The sequence below is a fragment of the Sinocyclocheilus rhinocerous genome, unplaced genomic scaffold, assembly GCF_001515625.1.
Source record: "Sinocyclocheilus rhinocerous isolate Xijiao unplaced genomic scaffold, SAMN03320098_v1.1 scaffold642, whole genome shotgun sequence".
In the NCBI taxonomy this organism is placed as follows: Eukaryota; Metazoa; Chordata; class Actinopteri; order Cypriniformes; family Cyprinidae; genus Sinocyclocheilus; species Sinocyclocheilus rhinocerous.
In genome coordinates, this window is record NW_015626390.1 from 811,542 (window position 1) to 830,109 (window position 18,568).

The following is an 18,568-nucleotide window of genomic DNA, read 5'->3' on the forward strand; positions in this document are numbered from 1 at the left end:
CAAGTCAGCGGCTGATTATTAAACCCTTCATTTACAGTTTGAGCCTTTGGCTCTACTGTAATTGTGACAAAATCAGGTCACTCTCTCCATGGCAGGCCTTTCCCAGTTCCATCTACGAGCCTGCAGTCAGAAGCACAAACTGTACAACTTTAAATCATGAAATGCCGTCCTAGACAACATTTCAAAGCATCATAGGTGCTTGAGAAACAAACGGTTGGAAGAAATAATGCTCCCTTCTAAGATGTTAAAATCTTAAGATGCATCGTATGTATCTGAAGACAGCTGCCTATGCAGCCTCATCTCATTAGCATTCGCACAAAGTTTAGATGAATAGTTTTATAGTGAAAAGCATATATCATATATTAAAGGGGTCATATGATGCGATTTCATTTTTTCCTTTCTCTTTAGAATTGACAAAGTGAAGCATATATTGACAAAGTGACAGCAACTAATATATAAAAGTAATATGTACGCTCAGCTTTAGAATCATAAAAAAACGTTACATTTTAATACCTTTATAAATATATTTATATAATTATTTTTTACAATTAAATAGACATTTCTGAATCCCTACCCTAAACACTTCTCAACAACTGTGTTATTTTAATATTATTTATATACTACTAAAATATTAATATTTCAAATTAGGTTTTGTTTTTATATTTTCAGTTTTCATTTTAATTTTAGTTATTTTGTCATGTGCTTTCGTCATCTATTTCAGTTTTAGTTACTTTAGTACTTCAATGTAAACCTGTTTTATCACCCGTTTCGTCTCTAATTTTCTAAGGTTTTATCTATACTATTTAATTTCTGCTTTATTTTATTTAACACTATCTTTTTTACGTTTTTGTTTTAGTTAACAATAAAAGCACTACTCGAAAAAATATAAAAGTGTGTATATTTGTACGATTTTTTTTAAAGTTTTAAAGCGTGTCTATATAAACATGATTAAGTAATAATTACATGATTCTAAAATTTGAAAGTTTAGACATTGGTAGAATGGATGAACGAACGAATGAACTCAAAACGAGTTGAATATAGTAAAAGAAACTTCACAAAACAGAATAAAAAAAGTTAAATGTAATGACATTGAGCATTTTTAAAAATTAACTTCTTATTAAATACAATAAAATCAACCTATTAATCCAGTAAAATTCAATATTGTACGAACATAAAATGATTCATAAAACATGCGCTTCTAATATTGCACTTCCTTCAGTGGGTCTCATTCATGAAACACGAGCAGAACAAATTTTTGTGTAAATCGTTCGTAAAGCCGTTCTGACGTAAACTTTTGAATTCATGAAAATGTTCGTATTTTCAAAATGTTAGTTGGTACGAAAGAAATGTACACCTGCTCCCTACCACGTGTAAATGGTGCGTAAAACGTTCTGTGTTATTTTTGGCAAACTGATGACACTGAATTTTGATGCACTGCCATTATAATATTTTCGTATAATAAGTTAGTTTGCTCCGTTTTGTTTTTTTTTGGTAGCTGAGGGTTGATAAACTGTTTAGCTTTGGGTAAAACGCAGCGCTTGTCCCTGTCACTTTTTACCCAGCCGTCCAATCAATGGAGGAGGGGCGGGACAAATACTACACCGACCAATCATCCTACATGTACAACAACTGAACAACAATAGAGAAGTTAATATTGCTGGTTACTACATTTTTATATTCAGTAATATTCTTCAAAATGAGATATTATTAATACGTTACTGCCGTGGATATTCCTAATCATAGCAACCAAAGCATCTCAGCAAACAAACAAACTAACGCTGTGCCACCAAAGTCTTCTCAAGCGCCACCAGCTGGCCGTTTTCAGAAGAGCGCCTGACAAAAATGTTGGCTAAAAACTCTTTGGTGGACACACGTTATTGAATATTTATTGTTAGCCATATGGTCTATTACTCTTTTTTTTGCATTTATGCAATATAGTCCAGAATATTCCACTGCGTTCCTGGACACGCGATTTGCGTAGCTGTAATTCATAGGCGCGGATTATGCTAATTGTGAATGAGCATGAACAAGCGCCATATTTACGAATGATTGGAATTAATTAACATACGCATGTTTAACTATCAAATCGGAAGTTTACAAAGCGTTTGTGAATCTGGAGGAGAGTTTTCGGGAAGGTCCATTTTACGCGCAAATTACTCAGAATTTACTCCTATATTTACGAATGTTTCATGAATGAGGCCCAATGTGTGTGTGTACATTTCAGATGTATAAAATGTATAAAAAATGTATTTGCAGTAGAACCACACTTTACATATGAACACCTGCTATTACTAATGAGCGAATGAACTTGCTGTATTTTGGAACGACAGAGCTTTTGATTGACAGTGTAGGACATCGATTCACATTCAGGACAGGACTAGAGACAGAATGTGCTTCACCCAAACATAATCGAGTACACACACACACACACACATACAGGGCAGCGGACAGTGATGGATCTTATTCATTTTAATGCTGGCCTCTGTTTTCCAGCATTTGCTGTATGACAGTAGCAAAGCGCCGGCTGTCAGAGAGAATCTCTGATTCCTTCAGTGGCCCCTGCAATCTCTCGCTACCCATCATTTTCCTCTTCTTTCCACTTTCACTACTCTTGCCATCTCTCTTTTTTCTTATTTCAGCTTTCCCTCTCTCTGAATGCCATATCAATGCGCAACTATTGGTGTATGTTGGTATACAGCGGGAGCTCGGCTGCACTTCAAAGTGAAAGAAACCGTCCTCATCCTCGTTTGACAGACAGATAAGAGTGACCTTGAGCCCGGGCGCTCCTGAAGGCAACAGGTGACCTTGGTTGGGACGAGCAAGAGAGGATGGATGGGACGTGTGTGAGGGGACAGAAGTCAGCGTGAGGTCTGCTGCTTTCAAACGGGTCCAATCAGCTCCACACAGCCGCTAATAAAGGCTGATCTGAGCGCAGCAGTGGGCTCTTGGTGTGTGTCATCCGTGAATGATTACAAAAGACATTATATTTTAGTCAGGTTGTGAGTTTGCAAGAAGAGACAGACTGTGTACAAAAGGTACTACAGAGACGTATTTCTTCTCTCTGTTGTGTTGTCTTCACTGGATGCACGCAAATACAAATACAGCACGAGCGGTGCAGTCAGATTCACCAACAAACAAGGCTGCCTACATATGAGTGAAGCCTTTGATGAATAGCAATGTGTAAGATGACTTTTCATGTGTTTTAAAAGCACAAGACGTGTTTTCTAACCCCGTGTAATTTTTTATGTGACTTATTTTAGAATGTTTCACATTCCTATATCGCATCAAGCTTTTACACAGGACACTTTTTACTAGTTACAATTTACTAGTCGGATTTAACAGTGAATTCACCCAATTCTCCTGAAGTGAGTGGCCGTAAGCTGAAAATAATACACAATAAATGTTTTTTTGTGTTTTTATTTTTAACCTACACAATGTATGTTTGACATGAATAAAATATTTTAATTATTATTGCTACTTCCACATACATAAGTATACACTACCATTCAGAAGTCTGAGGTCAGTAACTTTGTTTGTTTGTTTGCTTATTTATTATTTATTTTTAGCTTATTTTATTTTATTTAACAGAAATTCTTATTTTTATTCGGCAAGGATATATTAATTCCTAATTCCTAATTCAGCTTTGATCATAGAAATAAATTACATTTTACAATGAATTCAAATAGTAAACAGTTCATTTAAATTGTAATAATATTTCACAATATTACAGTTTTTACTGTATTTTTGATTACATAAATGCCGATTTGGTGAGCAGAAGATGTGGTTGAAAAAATCTAATGGATAAAGCAATTAGTGAGTTTCTGGATTTTTCTCCTTAAAAAAAAACGTGTTTCAGCACAAATCTCATCAAATGTGTAAAATTGTGCTGCTTCATCATAAATTCAAACATTTCTCATCAAATAGAGCAAATGATCTGAGCTATAGGATCCACTTTCCTTTTATAGCGCGCTGTACTCTTACTGAAAGCCATTGCCTTGTTACTGTCTATTTTTATTTCTCCCCATAAATTTTAAGAAACAAGCATCCGAGACACAGCTGATATCTAAAAGAACCATAATGGAGACTCTATTAAGTCCCTTGAGCTCTGAAAGAGCAAGCTCTGAGCATCGACACGCTCCTCTGGGAAACATGCTCTCCACTCGAAGCGTGAGAGCGCAGCCAAAGATCGCCAGTCGTCTCATATCCATAAGCAGTCATCATTCTGAATTTCATCTCCTCCTAAAGCAGCATCTGTTGTATATTCTTTAGAAAGATAAGTGTTAGATTACACTTTCAGATGTTATGACTCTGTGCGGGCAAAAAAAAAAAGAAGAGTGAAACACAAACACACATCCAAAGGATTGCATTGGGGAAAGAGGGGGGATGAAAAAGATGGCATTTGAAGTTGATATTTGATATTTCATACTGCCATCTGTTATCAGTATAAATCAGCATGAGCATTTCAGGGGTCAAATTGCTTTCGATCGCAATCCGCCGCTCACACCCCCGTATCACTTTCTCTCTCTCTCTCTCCGTCTCCTGTGTCTGTCTGATAAGAACTACTCACTTTAATTCACTTTTTCTGCAGTCAAACTTCCCCGTCCACAGACACTACTGAACCCGGTCGGTCGGTCTGTCAGTCACTCAGTTCATCTTTATGCAGTATGAAAGTCATTTTCATCAGAATTTAAGGACCTGCATTGAACTATTGTCTGTTAGTGTATTGCATTAAAGTCTATGGCAGCCTCTAGATCCGTATGGGAAAAGTTGGTACTGTATCTAGATGCCATTTTAGTGCAACTCTCTCAAATCGCCATCAACACTCTCATATCCGTAAAACCAACGGTTCTGGTTCTTTAGGTCATGCAGAGTTCAATCTTTCAATTTATGCCACGCTACATTTCCTAGCATCCTTCGGCTTTCATCCCCAAATTTGGGTCAGATTATCTTCAGGCCATGCTGGGTAAATATTAATACAACATTTTTTAATACACCAAGCCATTCACATGCAACGAATACGTTCATTCGAGAGGATGCAAAATCAGGAAGACTGAATTGTATTGAAATTAAAACTTCTCGGTATCATTGCTACAATACCCTTAAAACACAAGCAGTTTGGAGACAAAACTTTGGAATAATTGGGCCTAAACTCAAGATTCTTGTCTTCCTACATTCCTGATGTTTGAATGATTGTAGAATAACAAGATCAAGTTTCACGATTTGTCATTCTGAATAAGTCTGATAACAATTAGTGAGGTTAATGCTTAATTTGGGCTAATTTGATGAAATTATTCTGCAAATTTTATAGGAAAAAGCATTTCTCACTGTAGCATGTGATTGCAGAAATTTCCTTCAGCAGACAGACACACAAAACTAGTACACCCTTGTGAAAAAGAAATTCTTTACTGACTCTGACTCTAATATTAAATGTATATTCTGAGAAAATACAATGTTTTCTGACCTTAGATGCATTTAAACCTGTTGTAGGGGACTCCAACACAATATTAGGACACTTTAAACTACCATATGACCTGCTCTTTAAGTACACTCCAGTGCCCTTTTGTTTCATTAATATTATATTATCTGTAATAAGTACAGTTATTAGAAATTTTCTTTTAAAATTTGAAGAACACTACAAGAGCACATTCAATACAATTTAGCACACTTCTTTTTCACAAGGGCATGCTGGGAATTCAAACCACAGTTCAGAGCCAAATAATAGAACGTAAACACAGATCTGTGGTTACTGTGTGTTGCAGCCAGTGGATGACTGACCTCTGCCCTCCCTGCGACCCGCCGGGCCACGATCAGCTGAATCATGCCTCTCTTGTTGCCCTCGATGGACATGGATTTGCGGAGGGCCTCCATTGCTTCCTGATTGGTTTTCTCCAGTAGAGACTCTCCATTAACCGCTATCAGCTGGTCATTTATCCTCAGCCGCCCATCCTGTGATCGCACACACAAGAACATATTAAAAGTTTGGTATATATATGGTTTGGTACTTTGGAATATATGAACATTAAAAAATAAAGTATGAGAGATGAGTCCCGTAGCCAATCAGAGAGCTGCTCCTCACCTTGCAGGCGGCTCCTCCAGTGATTATAGACTTGACGAAAATGCCCAGGTCAGCGTGGCTCTCTTTAGATCTATTGCCCTTGACGCTGACCCCTAACCCGGCCGATCCCGAGTCACTGAGAGGGATTTCAAACGTCATAAACTCCCGCGTTCCATCCGGGGTCAAAATTAAGTCATCTTGTTCTTTCTAAAGTGATAAAGAATAGGTCAAATGATATTGATGAGTTAAACATAGAAAGTGTATGCATTATTTTTTTCAATATTAAATTTTTTTTTTTTTCACAATTTAATATACATCTAAAAATAAGCCACTCATTCCACCAAAGTATATGAACACTGACTGTGTCCAAAGCATCTCAATCAGCCCAGCATAGCAACAATTTAACCAATGGCATGAGTTTGGGGTGGGGCTTTCTGTCTGTTTGACCAATGACAGGCTGGGAAAGTATGGAAGCTTGTTTCCATCATGGTTTCTCTCACAATTCAAACTTTATTCTTGCAATTCTGAGGAAAAAAAATAAAAATCAGAATTGTGAAACAAACGTGTGTTTTGTTTCTGTCATGGAATATTTTTTTTCCTCAATTGCAAGTTTGTAGCTCACAACCCCTACTTTTCTTCTCGCAATTGCTAGAAGAGTTTCTATCTGGCTTAATTTAATTTTAATTCTGACTTTAAAAAGTCAGTTTAATTCTGACTTTACAGCTCACAATGACTTTTTTTCGCTCAAAATTGCCAGAAAAAGACTGAATTGTGAGATATAAACTCAGAATTGCAAGAAAAAAAGACAGAATGGATTCATTCATTCTGAATTGGTTCATTCATTCATTATTTTTTCGCCTGTGGTGGAAACAAGCATCTATTGGACAGTGTTTGGAGGATACCTGTTTGAAAACAATCATTTTGCAGATCCATTTTGTGACACAAGTGGTGTATAAAATGACATACCTCAGCTTTAATAAAAAACAAAAGTGCATAAAGCTAAAAATGTAACAAAAGGCATCAAATAAAAACAAAATTCTTAAAAAAAATAGTTTTGTCACTTTATAAAGGAAGGATGCTCACAGTAGCTGAATATGATAAATTTTAATCCATCATTTCAGCATATTTACTGCCAGGGGACTACAAATATTCATTAAAAACATAATTAACTCAAAGCTGACTCATTAATAAAATGACATTCAAGAATAACAAAATGAATATAATAATATGAACACAATAAACACGGTTGAATTCTAGAGCTTTGAGAGGTGGGGAGAGATTAACACAGCGGGATCACATGACTCATTAAACAGGATGTTTACAATGGTTACTATGGAGATCTGTGTTAGCACCCGTTGAGTGGGCGCTGTCCTGTTGTACACAGGGACAATCGAATCACAGCGCAGAGTCAAACCCATCATATATAGCACCTGATGGCGTAAAATCCAGAAATACATTTCCATATCACTACACATCATATCTGGACCCTGACGTCATTTCTAGCTGGTCAAGTAGACCAAGTTTCAGCCTAGTAGATCATCTTGGTCACAGCTGACCAGCAAAAATCCAGCTACTGTGTTCCAAAATCAGCTTTTTTCCAGCAGGGAAGTCATTAAAGGGTGATTAATTGGAGACAAATCCACTCTGTATAACACTTTTATACAAAGCAAAGGTAAAGTGTTTTAAGAAAGGTTCAGCACACACACACACACAGCTGAAAAATGCCAGGTGCTTGGCTTTAGTCCAGCTGCCGAGAGCAAAGAGGCTGGAGACGAGTTATAGAGATTCAGCCAAGCATTCAGGTGAGGCCCCTATCTCCCCTTCCTTTCATAATACACCTCACACACTCACACACACACACACCATCAACCCGTGCCTGAGTGGTTGCTATGGCAACACAGGTGTCTCTCAGCAGAAAATAGCAGCTCTCAGGTTGAGAACCAACATCCAGGTGAAGGCGGCGGAAAAGAACACATGTGGCGGCGTCATCCGCGGACGCTAACGGAGCGTTCACGCGTGTGATTTTCACCCAGTCATTTAGTTCCTGTCACACCGTCAACAAGTACGCAAAAGGACCGCAGTCTTTCAGACTGACACAATGAAGAGCCTCTCATCAGCTCGCTCTCGTTCCCCTAGAGAGGCCCGGCGGCCGGAACTGATATGCATTATGGATAGAAACATGAAAAAGACATCTTTCTGAGTTTTACTCCAATTCTCGCCTTTGACAGATTGGCGGCGTCATCCGCGGACGCTAACGCAGCGTTCACGCGTGTGATTTTCACCCAGTCATTTAGTTCCTGTCACACCGTCAACAAGTACGCAAAAGGACCACAGTCTTTCAGACTGACACAATGAAGAGCCTCTCATCAGCTCGCTCTCGTTCCCCTAGAGAGGCCCGGCGGCCGGAACTGATATGCATTATGGATAGAAACATGAAAAAGACATCTTTCTGAGTTTTACTCCAATTCTCGCCTTTGACAGATAACAGTTTTGTCGGTTGTTCCGTGGCAACCGAGAAATAACATGTCAAGCACTTGAAGGAGTTTCCAGAGCTGTCGGTAAAGACACGGAGCCTCATCATTTACAGCCTTATTTTGCTGGGCGGGTTTTTTAGAGTAGCTCAGATATATAATAATTAGAGACTGTACTAATGCTTGGGGAAATTACAACACTGTGCAGTTTTATAAAGTGCAATGTGTAGTGATAAATCAAATGGAAGAGAAAAGGTTCCAGATTATATCCATCAATCAATCAATCAATCAAGCAAAAGTGAAACTGATAGACAACGTCCACAAATGATCAAATTCTGTTATCTATCAGCCTTGTCATAACCAAACAGCAAACACAACCAAACTAATAACTGACGATTCAGACAATTTTAAAAAACTTTTAACATTTTCTTAAGAAATGTGAGTTCTGCTTGTTTGTCAGAAAAATGCCATGACAAAGCAAGAGTGGAAGTTTAATAAGGTTTGGAATTGATAAAAAATCAATTATAAAACAGATAGTTCCGGTCCTTGATTCTGATTGGTTGAACCAAGTTCGAAGCTGTTGTAAATTACTCTACAAACATACACCTTTGTTTACGTTTGTGTGTTGCTCTGCAACCACTTTGTTGGTACTCTTTTGGTTTCTGTACCCAATATTTAAAAAATTTACAAATGCAATAAAATATTGGTATCGGTACTCGGTATCGGCAAGTACCAAAAATAAAAGTATCGGTATCGGGCGAGTACTGGAAAAAGTGGTATCGGTGCATCCCTAGCTTTAACAAAACAAAGAAAGCAAAACAAAACAAAGCAAAGAAAGTGAGAAAAAAAACAAGCAAAGAAAGCAAAATAAAGTAAAGCAAAGCAAAGCAAAAAAATAAAAAATAAATAAAATAAAATAAAACAAAGCCAAAACAAAACAATGCAATGAAAGCAAAATAAAGAAAAGCAAACCAAAACAAAACAAAGCAAAGAAAGCAAAATAAAGAAAAGCAAATCAAAACAAAACAAAACAGAGGTAAATGAACAAACAAGAATGAACAAGAGACTAATCATTTAAACATCTATAAAAACAAAATAGATAACTAAAGAAAAAAGGAAATAACTCACGAAAATAAACACACCTTTCCTCAATAAGTTGCATGAATATTAGAGATGGCGCTGACGCTGATGGCTGCCTCCGTGGCGTGCTCCGCAGTTGTTTTTATGTTTTTGTTAGTTTGTCCTGTCTTTAGTTATATCCCTGCAATCAGTTTCACCAGAGACGAATTGCTGGACATGTTGATATTATTCGTGTCAGTTTTCACACCTGGCTCGTTTGGAGCATTTGTTTCTGAACCTGGCATGCTCGGTTTGTTTCAGCATGCATGAACACAGCAATTGCACCTGAATCCGCACCAAAATAATCAGTCCAAGATCTCCTAAATAACTGAAACTGACTGAAAACAAACTCTTACAATTCGACTGTGATGAGAAAGTAATCCAACCCAATGGACCAACGATCCAAGTTGTATCATAATTCAAAGTAAGAAATGGGTTACATAAAAAGCAGCAGTGTGAGCACATTATTGACTTGCATAAACACATTTTTGGTATACTTTAAATTGTTAGCTTGTAAAAGTGAACTGAACCAAACAAGTAGAAAATGCAACTTTTTTTTTTAATGATCTACAGGTCTGAAAACACCCTAAAGGTGTGATCAAATTAGCAAAATTTTGGTCAAAATTCTTTTGGAAAAAAGTTTGATTGTCCTTTGTCAATAGTGACGTGTGAAGCAGAGTTCAGACAAAAGTCACTTTTAAACTAAGCAGCTTTCTGTTCTGCACTCAACAAGGTGAATTTGAGTTACCAACTTGAACCCATTGCAAAATCTGCATGCAAAAATCTTTCACCTTAAAATGAAATTCTTGATTATATTGATGTTGACCATGAAGCGTCAGTATGCCAAGTCAGAAGAAGTACTGTACCTGCGCTACAGGTGGCTTAACACCACATTTCTCGGCCACACTGAGTCTACATGTAGGTTCAAGGATCCACAAGATGTGAGTCTGAAAAGTTAAACAGCTCCAATTCTCTGGCCCCAAAGTCACTGTGAAGATTTGTAACATGTAGCAGTTTGTTTGAAGGTCTAAAATTGTGTTACAAACAGCTGGTTCATTTTCACAAGCCTTCAGTACACTGTACATTTCTTTCACACAGTGACAGAGGAAAAATGCATGACTTTATAAAAGGTGCATCGAGCTCAACCTGGTCCATTGTGCTCAGGAGAAATTAATTCATTTCACAAGCTGACTGGATGGTGTGCATTCATTACATGCTTTTGTTTCCAGAGTGAGCTTGAATTATACTGTCAGTGCACAGACAATGAAGAGAAGAGCCCATGAGAGATAAGACAGCGTCTGAACACAGAGAGAGAAGAGCAGGCGTCTAGCATTCACTCTTATACTCCACTGGGACCTGCAGACAGATTATACAGAAATAAAAAGAAAAATTATGAGTGAATGAATGAAAGAAACAAAGAACAAACAAAAGTTCAAATAAAAGAAAAATAACATAACTTATGAAATAAACACACTTTCAAAACAACTAAAAGATAGAATGCATTGATGAACAAACAAATCAAAAACACCCTCAAAACAAATCAGTGAACACAGAAAAAAACATTAAAAAAAAACTAGAAGAAAAATAAAACTAACCAATTAACAAAAACAAACAAAATAGAACAAACATGAAAAAAAAATAGAGGGAAAAGGGATTAAGGAAGGAAAAGAAAGAAACTAAAATGTAAATTTTGCTCAAGAAAGAAAGAAAGACAGACAGAGAGAGAGAGAGAGAGAGAGAGAAAGAAAGAAAGAAAGAAAGAAAGGACATACAGACAGAAAAAAAGCATGGAAGCCTGTTTCTGCCACTGAATAAAAAAATTTTAAAAAGTAATTGCGACTTTTTATCTCACAATTACAACTTTTCTTCTAGAAATTGCGAGTTTACATCTCACAAGAATTGCAAGATACTGTATAAACGCCCAATACTGAGAAATGACGTCTGAATTGTGAGATATAAACTCATAACTGCAAGTTTATATCTCAAAATTCTCAGAAAAAAGTCATAATTGTGAGATAAAAAGTCAAAATATATATATATTTTTTTGTTCAGTAGCGGAAACGGGCTTCCATAAGAAACAGAACAAAAGTAAAAATGTAACAAAAATCATACATTTATTAAATAAACACACTTTCAAAAGAAAAAGAATAACGAACAAACAAACATAGAAACCAAAATCAAAGGAAAAACACCCTCAAAATAAACAAATAACAAAAAGAAAATGAAGATAAAACAAACAAGCGGAAGGAAAACAAAAGACTACGCAAGTAACAAAAATTTAAATACAATAAACAATTTAGCAAACAAACAAAAGAAAGAATAAACAACGGAGAGATGGAAGAAATGAAGGAAGTAAAAGAAAGAATTTAAAATATAAATTTTGCTCTCTAGACAAGAAAGAACTAAAAGTTAAAATAAATCATTGAACAAGCAAACCAAAAACAAAAGACAAAACAGACAAATGAAAAAATAACAAAAAGAAAGAATGAACAAACAAATCAGTGAAGGCAGGAAATGTGGAAATAGTAACAAAAACAACAAGCTTAAAAAAAATGTAATGACCAAACTTGAGAAAAAATAAACAATGTAATGGAGGGAGGGAAGGGATGAAGAAAGTAAAATAGTGAAATGAAAATATAAATATTGCTCTCTATCTTCAAACTGCTGCCGAGGTTTGAAACAATTAGCATGGCTGAAACTTTCTCGCCCAAAGGGTTGCAACGACATAAAGGTCACTGGAAATGAATTTAAGAGGCTAAAAGAAATCAGTCAAGTATGTAATTGCAAAGAAGGCCTGTGCATGATAAGTATAGAAACATGAAATTTCTCACCACTGTTTCTTTGGCCCGCCACCTTCTGATAAAGACTGCATATTAAACACCTCCGACTAATGCACATTCAAGACTTTCAGGTACAATTAGACCTGAAGACCCGAGAAAGAGAGAGAGAAGGAGATTAGATGAGACATGCAAAGCTTGGAGAGGAAGCGAGGAGCAAAAGAACTGTCACAGCTCAGCACCTAAAGCCAAGGTGACACTGAAGAAGTCAAACACCTCGTTTATACATATTTTTACAAGGAACCAAATTCCCAACACAAGGTCAAAAGAAGAAAGCAAACAATGTTAGCAACATTGCAGGGCTGCATGATAATGGTTAAACAGTTGATCATGATTATTCTGCTCAAAAATACTATCACGATTCTTCTCATTTTATTTTGTTTTTTACATTTGATCAGAATTATTGCACTTTCACATAAGCACAAATCAAAAGAACGTCAACTCGCATGCTTTGCTTACAGATTTAGTCACCGTGAACTGAGTAATCGACAACATGAAAGATAACTTATGTGAGCAAAATCTTGCATTAAGCTATAAATAAATTATAAACTTTAACATCACGATTTTCTGTAAAGCTGCTTTGACGTGTATTGTAAAAAGCGCTATAAAATTGACTTAAATGGACTTTTATGGATGACTATATCAGCTTAACACATTGTGCAGGTTATATTTTAAACAATTTATCATACAAAGTGCTCAGAGTTAAAATCAAAGAAGAGGAATAAAATACAGATTAAATAATTGAATAAACATGTCTAGTTAAAATAATCTAAATAAGATTCAAAGCATACAATAAACAAAACCGATTTTTTTGAAGGCCGTTTATGGGAATCCTGCAGCTGTCGGCTGTGATTGCACAGGGAGAAAATTGGGCTAGGTTTTATTCCTTTTGGGTGGGTTCTGCATTGGCTTTGGGCTGGAATTTTTCTGGGACCTGGCAACCCCTGTGTATTGCAGAGAGTGTGTCTGTGCATGGTTGCCAAGTTGTGAAGATTAAACCACTGATCAGAAACTGCATCGATTTATGAAAAATGCCCTAATTGGAGGATTTAAACTGTTAAAATCCGGCAACCACAACCATGATAGCTTGTGGAGGCTTGTTACCAATACAAGATGCCACATTAAAATAAAATATTATCAGGCTAAATAACCAGCAGGCAAATATTGTAGACGATTATGCTTAATAAATCAAGATCAGCAGAAATCCTGACAACGATTAAAATATGATGCATCCTACAGCCCACTTACTTAAGTGTGCTGATCTTATTTTGATTATACTTAATAAGCTATATACCTAGGATGTTATGTTTAATAACGAGTCAATATTTGATCATTACCAGCATTGTGTTGTACATATAAACGCGTATGTGCTACAAGGACGGCATCGTGGTTGAGACCTAACTGTGCTTGACTACACCACATGCTCTCAGCAAGCTCTGCCTGTCCCAAAACTGCTCTAAACGAGCTTGTTTATCAGCGCTGTACAGCGGCCGCTCCATATGAACAGCTAGGCTAATTGCTGTCACAGCTGAGAGAAAAAGTGCTAAACAAAAACAGGTGGCAGCTCAAAACTGTTTTGTGAAACGAAAAGAAAAAAAAATGCTAGCAGAACGCTATTGTCTTCCAATGCACTTTGCGACATTAGGCTTAATTATGGAAGTGCTTGGCTTTCCCAATCTGCAGCCGCGCAAACTGGCACGTTTTAAATGCGGCCCATAAAAGCGCTCGTGAAGAGGATGGCTGCTCATCTGCAAACTGTGGGGAAAGAGAGGGAGAGAAAGGGGAAAAACAAGGGAACGATTTCAGGGGAGTAAAAAGGGTTCGAACAAGCAATTGAACTTAAGAGTGCCAGTCTGGCTAATGGAGACGGGTGAGGTAATTTTCACAGTAGGGATGCCAGGCGTAGTGCTTAAAAAGAGAGAGCGACTCGCCATGCTTGACTATCCTAAAAAAATATGGGCTCGGGATGAAGAGGAGATTGGGATGAGCGGTTAATGGATGTCGCATTTGCAGCTTGGGAGGTTTTGTGACCTGCTGTGTCAAAAACTGAGTTTATGCGGATACCTTCAAGACATATGCATCTGTTTTGAATTCTGATCGTAGTTTCAGACTTTAATACATGCCTGATTTTCTGTTCATTTACATAGTGCTGTAGTTAGCTCCATGCAGCACTTTTTTTTTTTACCTATATAAATTAATTAATTAATGTCCAAATAAAAAATAAATGAATAATAATAATAATAATAATAATATAGTGGCCAAAGTTAACACTACTACATGCTAATTAGCTAGCAAGCTATTTGTTTGTTTTCATGCATTGCCTGTCTGGGGAATAATTCTGACAAAAATATGTGCAAAATAAAAAAGAAAGAAAAAATGTTTTGAGGGAGGAAAAAAATACAAAAGAAAAAAAAGACAACAAAAGAAAAAGAAAAAAAAAACAGAAACTAACAATCAAAAGATCTTACAAAAGAATAAAAAATAAATTATAAATGATAAAATAAAGAAAGAAGACTAACAAAAGAAAGAATAAATTAATGAAATCAAAGAAACTACTGAAAAACTATGTCAAAAAAACTAAAGAACAAACAAACAAACTTAATTAATGAAGGGAAAGAAAGAAAGAAAGAAAGAAAGAAAAAGAAATTTAAATATAAAATTTGCTCTCAAAATCAATCATATTAATTAGTATATTTAATACATATTTGTAATTATTTTGATTATTATTTATATTATTTGATGTGGAGAACAAACAAACAGAATAATGGTGCAAATTCATAAAATAATGTGTCACTTTTGTGTCCGTTATTTTACCTAAATCATTCTGAATAAGTTCATATATTACACAAACCTTATTCAGAACTTTCAAAGACTTCAAAAGTTTTTTTTCTTCTTTCTTTTCTCAATGAATAATAACAGCGACTGCTTTAAGGGTCTTACAGTACTACATTTTCTCAGCAGGTGTGAGAGAGCCAAGGTCCTAGTGAATGTGATAATTCATTCGCCGTTAAAAAACCCAGAAAGACTGCCAAGTTACAAATAGATCCTGATAGCTATCTTGGCTCAGAGAGGGCTCCGTTCCCATGGTACAGAGCCCATTTAGCCGTCACGACATCTCCGATGAAACACTCTGGCCAACAGCTGCCAGCAAGGACAGCGACAGGAGCGCAGGTCTCATATACGCAGAAACTGTAGAGAATTACCTCACTACAACTATGACAAAGGCTTAAAGGCATAACATAACTTTGAAAGAAAGATAATTATATCAGAGCCACTTTTAGAGACCCAACAAAGAGGAAACTTCATCTGAACGTTTGGTCGTCTTCTTAATAATTCCCTAAGGATCTGACTGTGGTGTGGAGATGGATGGGATGCGGTCAGGGTTATGACAGATGAAACCAACGGGCTGTAATTTGGGACAAAACCGCGGAGACACACCCATTAAATAAGAAAGGGGCTAATTATCTTAATCAAGCGGGATGCCCTCTTGCCCATGCTCACTTCCTCCACTGGCCGTTGCTATGGAAACAGTCAAATGGGCTGGTAACACAACAGATCTGGACATCATGCTATCTTGGCTCAGAGAGGGCTCCGTTCCCATGGTACAGAGCCCATTTAGCCGTCACGACATCTCCGATGAAACACTCTGGCCAACAGCTGCCTGCCAGCAAGGACAGCGACAGGAGCGCAGGTCTCACATACGCAGAAACTGTAGAGAATTACCTCACTACAACTATGACAAAGGCTTAAAGGCATAACATAACTTTGAAAGAAAGATAATTATATCAGAGCCACTTTTAGAGACCCAACAAAGAGAAAACTTAATCTGAACGTTTGGTCGTCTTCTTAATAATTCCCTAAGGATCTGACTGTGGTGTGGAGATGGATGGGATGCGGTCAGGGTTATGACAGATGAAACCAACGGGCTGTAATTTGGGACAAAACCGCGGAGACACACCCATTAAATAAGAAAGGGGCTAATTATCTTAATCAAGCGGGATGCCCTCTTGCCCATGCTCACTTCCTCCACTGGCCGTTGCTATGGAAACAGTCAAATGGGTTGGTAACACAACAGATCTGGACATCATATGACACGCCAAACTCACATAAGAGCGTCATTTGTGCTTCAGGGGCGGTTCATCAGCAATCAGCACAGAACAACACCTGTCTGCAAGCAACACATCCATCTACGAAACAGTCCACCAGGTTTAAAATCACAGCTCTGGCAATTATTATAAAGCTGGGCAGAGCTGTGGATACGACATACACTTCAAAAACTTTCATTTAAAGGAACCCACTGTAAATTTGCTGACAATATACTCTCTTCTCAGACCGTCCAATATTAGGATGAGTTTGTTTCTTCATCAGATTTGGAAAAATATAGCATTGCATCACTGTCTCAGCAATGGATGCTCTGCAGTGAATGGGTGCCGTCAAAATGAGAGTCCAAACAGCTGATAAAAACATCACAATAATCCACAAGTAATCTACAGCACTCCAGTCCATCAGTTAATGTCTTGTGAACCAAAAGGCTAAATGTTTATAATAAACAAATTCATCTTTAAGACATTTTTTTTTTTAATTTCAAACTGTCGCTTCTGGATAAATTCATTATAATGTTTCCTCCAGTGAAAAAGTCCTGTTGCCTCTCACAACAAAATCCACCCATGTTTTTTTTTAGAGCTTTTTGGCTTGTAAACTGTGTTTGATTTGTGCAGATTTCTCTCCTGATTCAGACAAGTACACTTTTTTACTGGAAGAAAATGGATTATGGACTCGTATTTTAGCCAGAGGCGACCGTTTGAAATTAAAATTAAAATTAAACATTTCTGAATGCTGGATTTGTTTCAGCTTTTGTCTTCTCCAGATGTTAACTGAACACCATAAATCCAACTGTCAGTAGACATCAACGTTCAAATTAATTGCGCAATTAAGATTCTCTTAGCTTGGCAGATCCAGCCTCTAATGGATCCGTGAAAAGTCTGAACTGGTCATGAAGAGGGATTTAATGTAGTGTTTAATTACTGTTCTGTGCCGAGCTGAAACAAGTTTCCCGTACACCCTGTCATCTGGACCGTTCTGGGAGATTTTGGATTGGACAGGCGCAGCCAAGAGCTTTGACGAGTTGCAGTTATTGTATGTTTGAACAAGGCAACAGTCGTGAGCATCAACTCCAGCTTGGAGAGAGCTCCAATTGACTACAGATTATTGACTACGCGTATTATTTGAAAGTGAATACAAAAAGCTCATCATCATTCATAGGGTTATTTTCAGGGAAGCTGAGCCAGAAAATGATGCATATGAAATAGTTTCAAGAGTACAAAAAGGCTTTGAGATCAAGTTTTCCAAACAAACCAACTCGAAACTGCGAGAGATTTCATTCGGATCTGTCAAGTTTTCCATGAAAGAATTCAACAGGCTCATTGGAGACTTCCTGCAGTCAAGAATAGGGCTGTGCATTTTGGAAATTCGGGCTACTCAAGTGCTCTACAGATAAATCAGCCACAAGTATTTGGGGTGAGCCATGGGTGCACCATTTTATATTGCCAATCTATGTACAATAGCATCAGATAGAGAATTAAGATGTGTCAAATTCACAAAAAGGTTCAACTGTGAAAATGCCTCAAGAACCATGTTTTCTATTCCATTCCTTGCAATTAGTCACATTCCATCTAGCAGGGATGTGCATAACTACATATTTTCAATATCGACTAGTTGGATGTTTTCCTAAACAAAGTCCACCTCACTAGTCAATTAGTTGAGTGTTGGACTACTAGTCTAGTAGTAACCATGGCTGCAATCCCGCGGCTCTCCCGACCGACCCGACCAAATTTTTTGCACCACGGGATTAAATTCCCGGATAAAACGCAGTAGCGGTCGGTAACTGGTGTAATTTGAACAGGAGCGGGCTGGAAACGAGATCTAAATTTAGAAATGCTTTTAAATTTAAATGCTTTTCTTTGGTCGGGAAGAAAATTATTCTAAGCGGACAGCGGGTGAACAAAGAGTTAATATATAGCAGGAGCGGGTGGGTGCGGAATAGAACCTTGTAGGAGCGGGACTAAAAAAACAGTCCCGCGCAGACC

The 18,568-nt window shown here is 37.2% G+C and overlaps 1 protein-coding gene across 1 annotated transcript in view; it reads right to left on the bottom strand.

Moving 5' to 3' along the window:
• The window catches only part of pard3aa (par-3 family cell polarity regulator alpha, a), a 481,339-nt gene that overhangs the window by 205,410 nt on the left and 257,361 nt on the right, over positions 1–18,568 (bottom strand). The window contains exons 14-15 of the mRNA XM_016519585.1: positions 6,077–6,262; positions 5,776–5,946 (exon numbers count right to left, since the gene is read on the bottom strand). Of these exons, the coding sequence (XP_016375071.1) occupies positions 5,776–5,946; positions 6,077–6,262 (357 nt within the window). The remainder of the gene's footprint in view (positions 1–5,775; positions 5,947–6,076; positions 6,263–18,568) is intronic.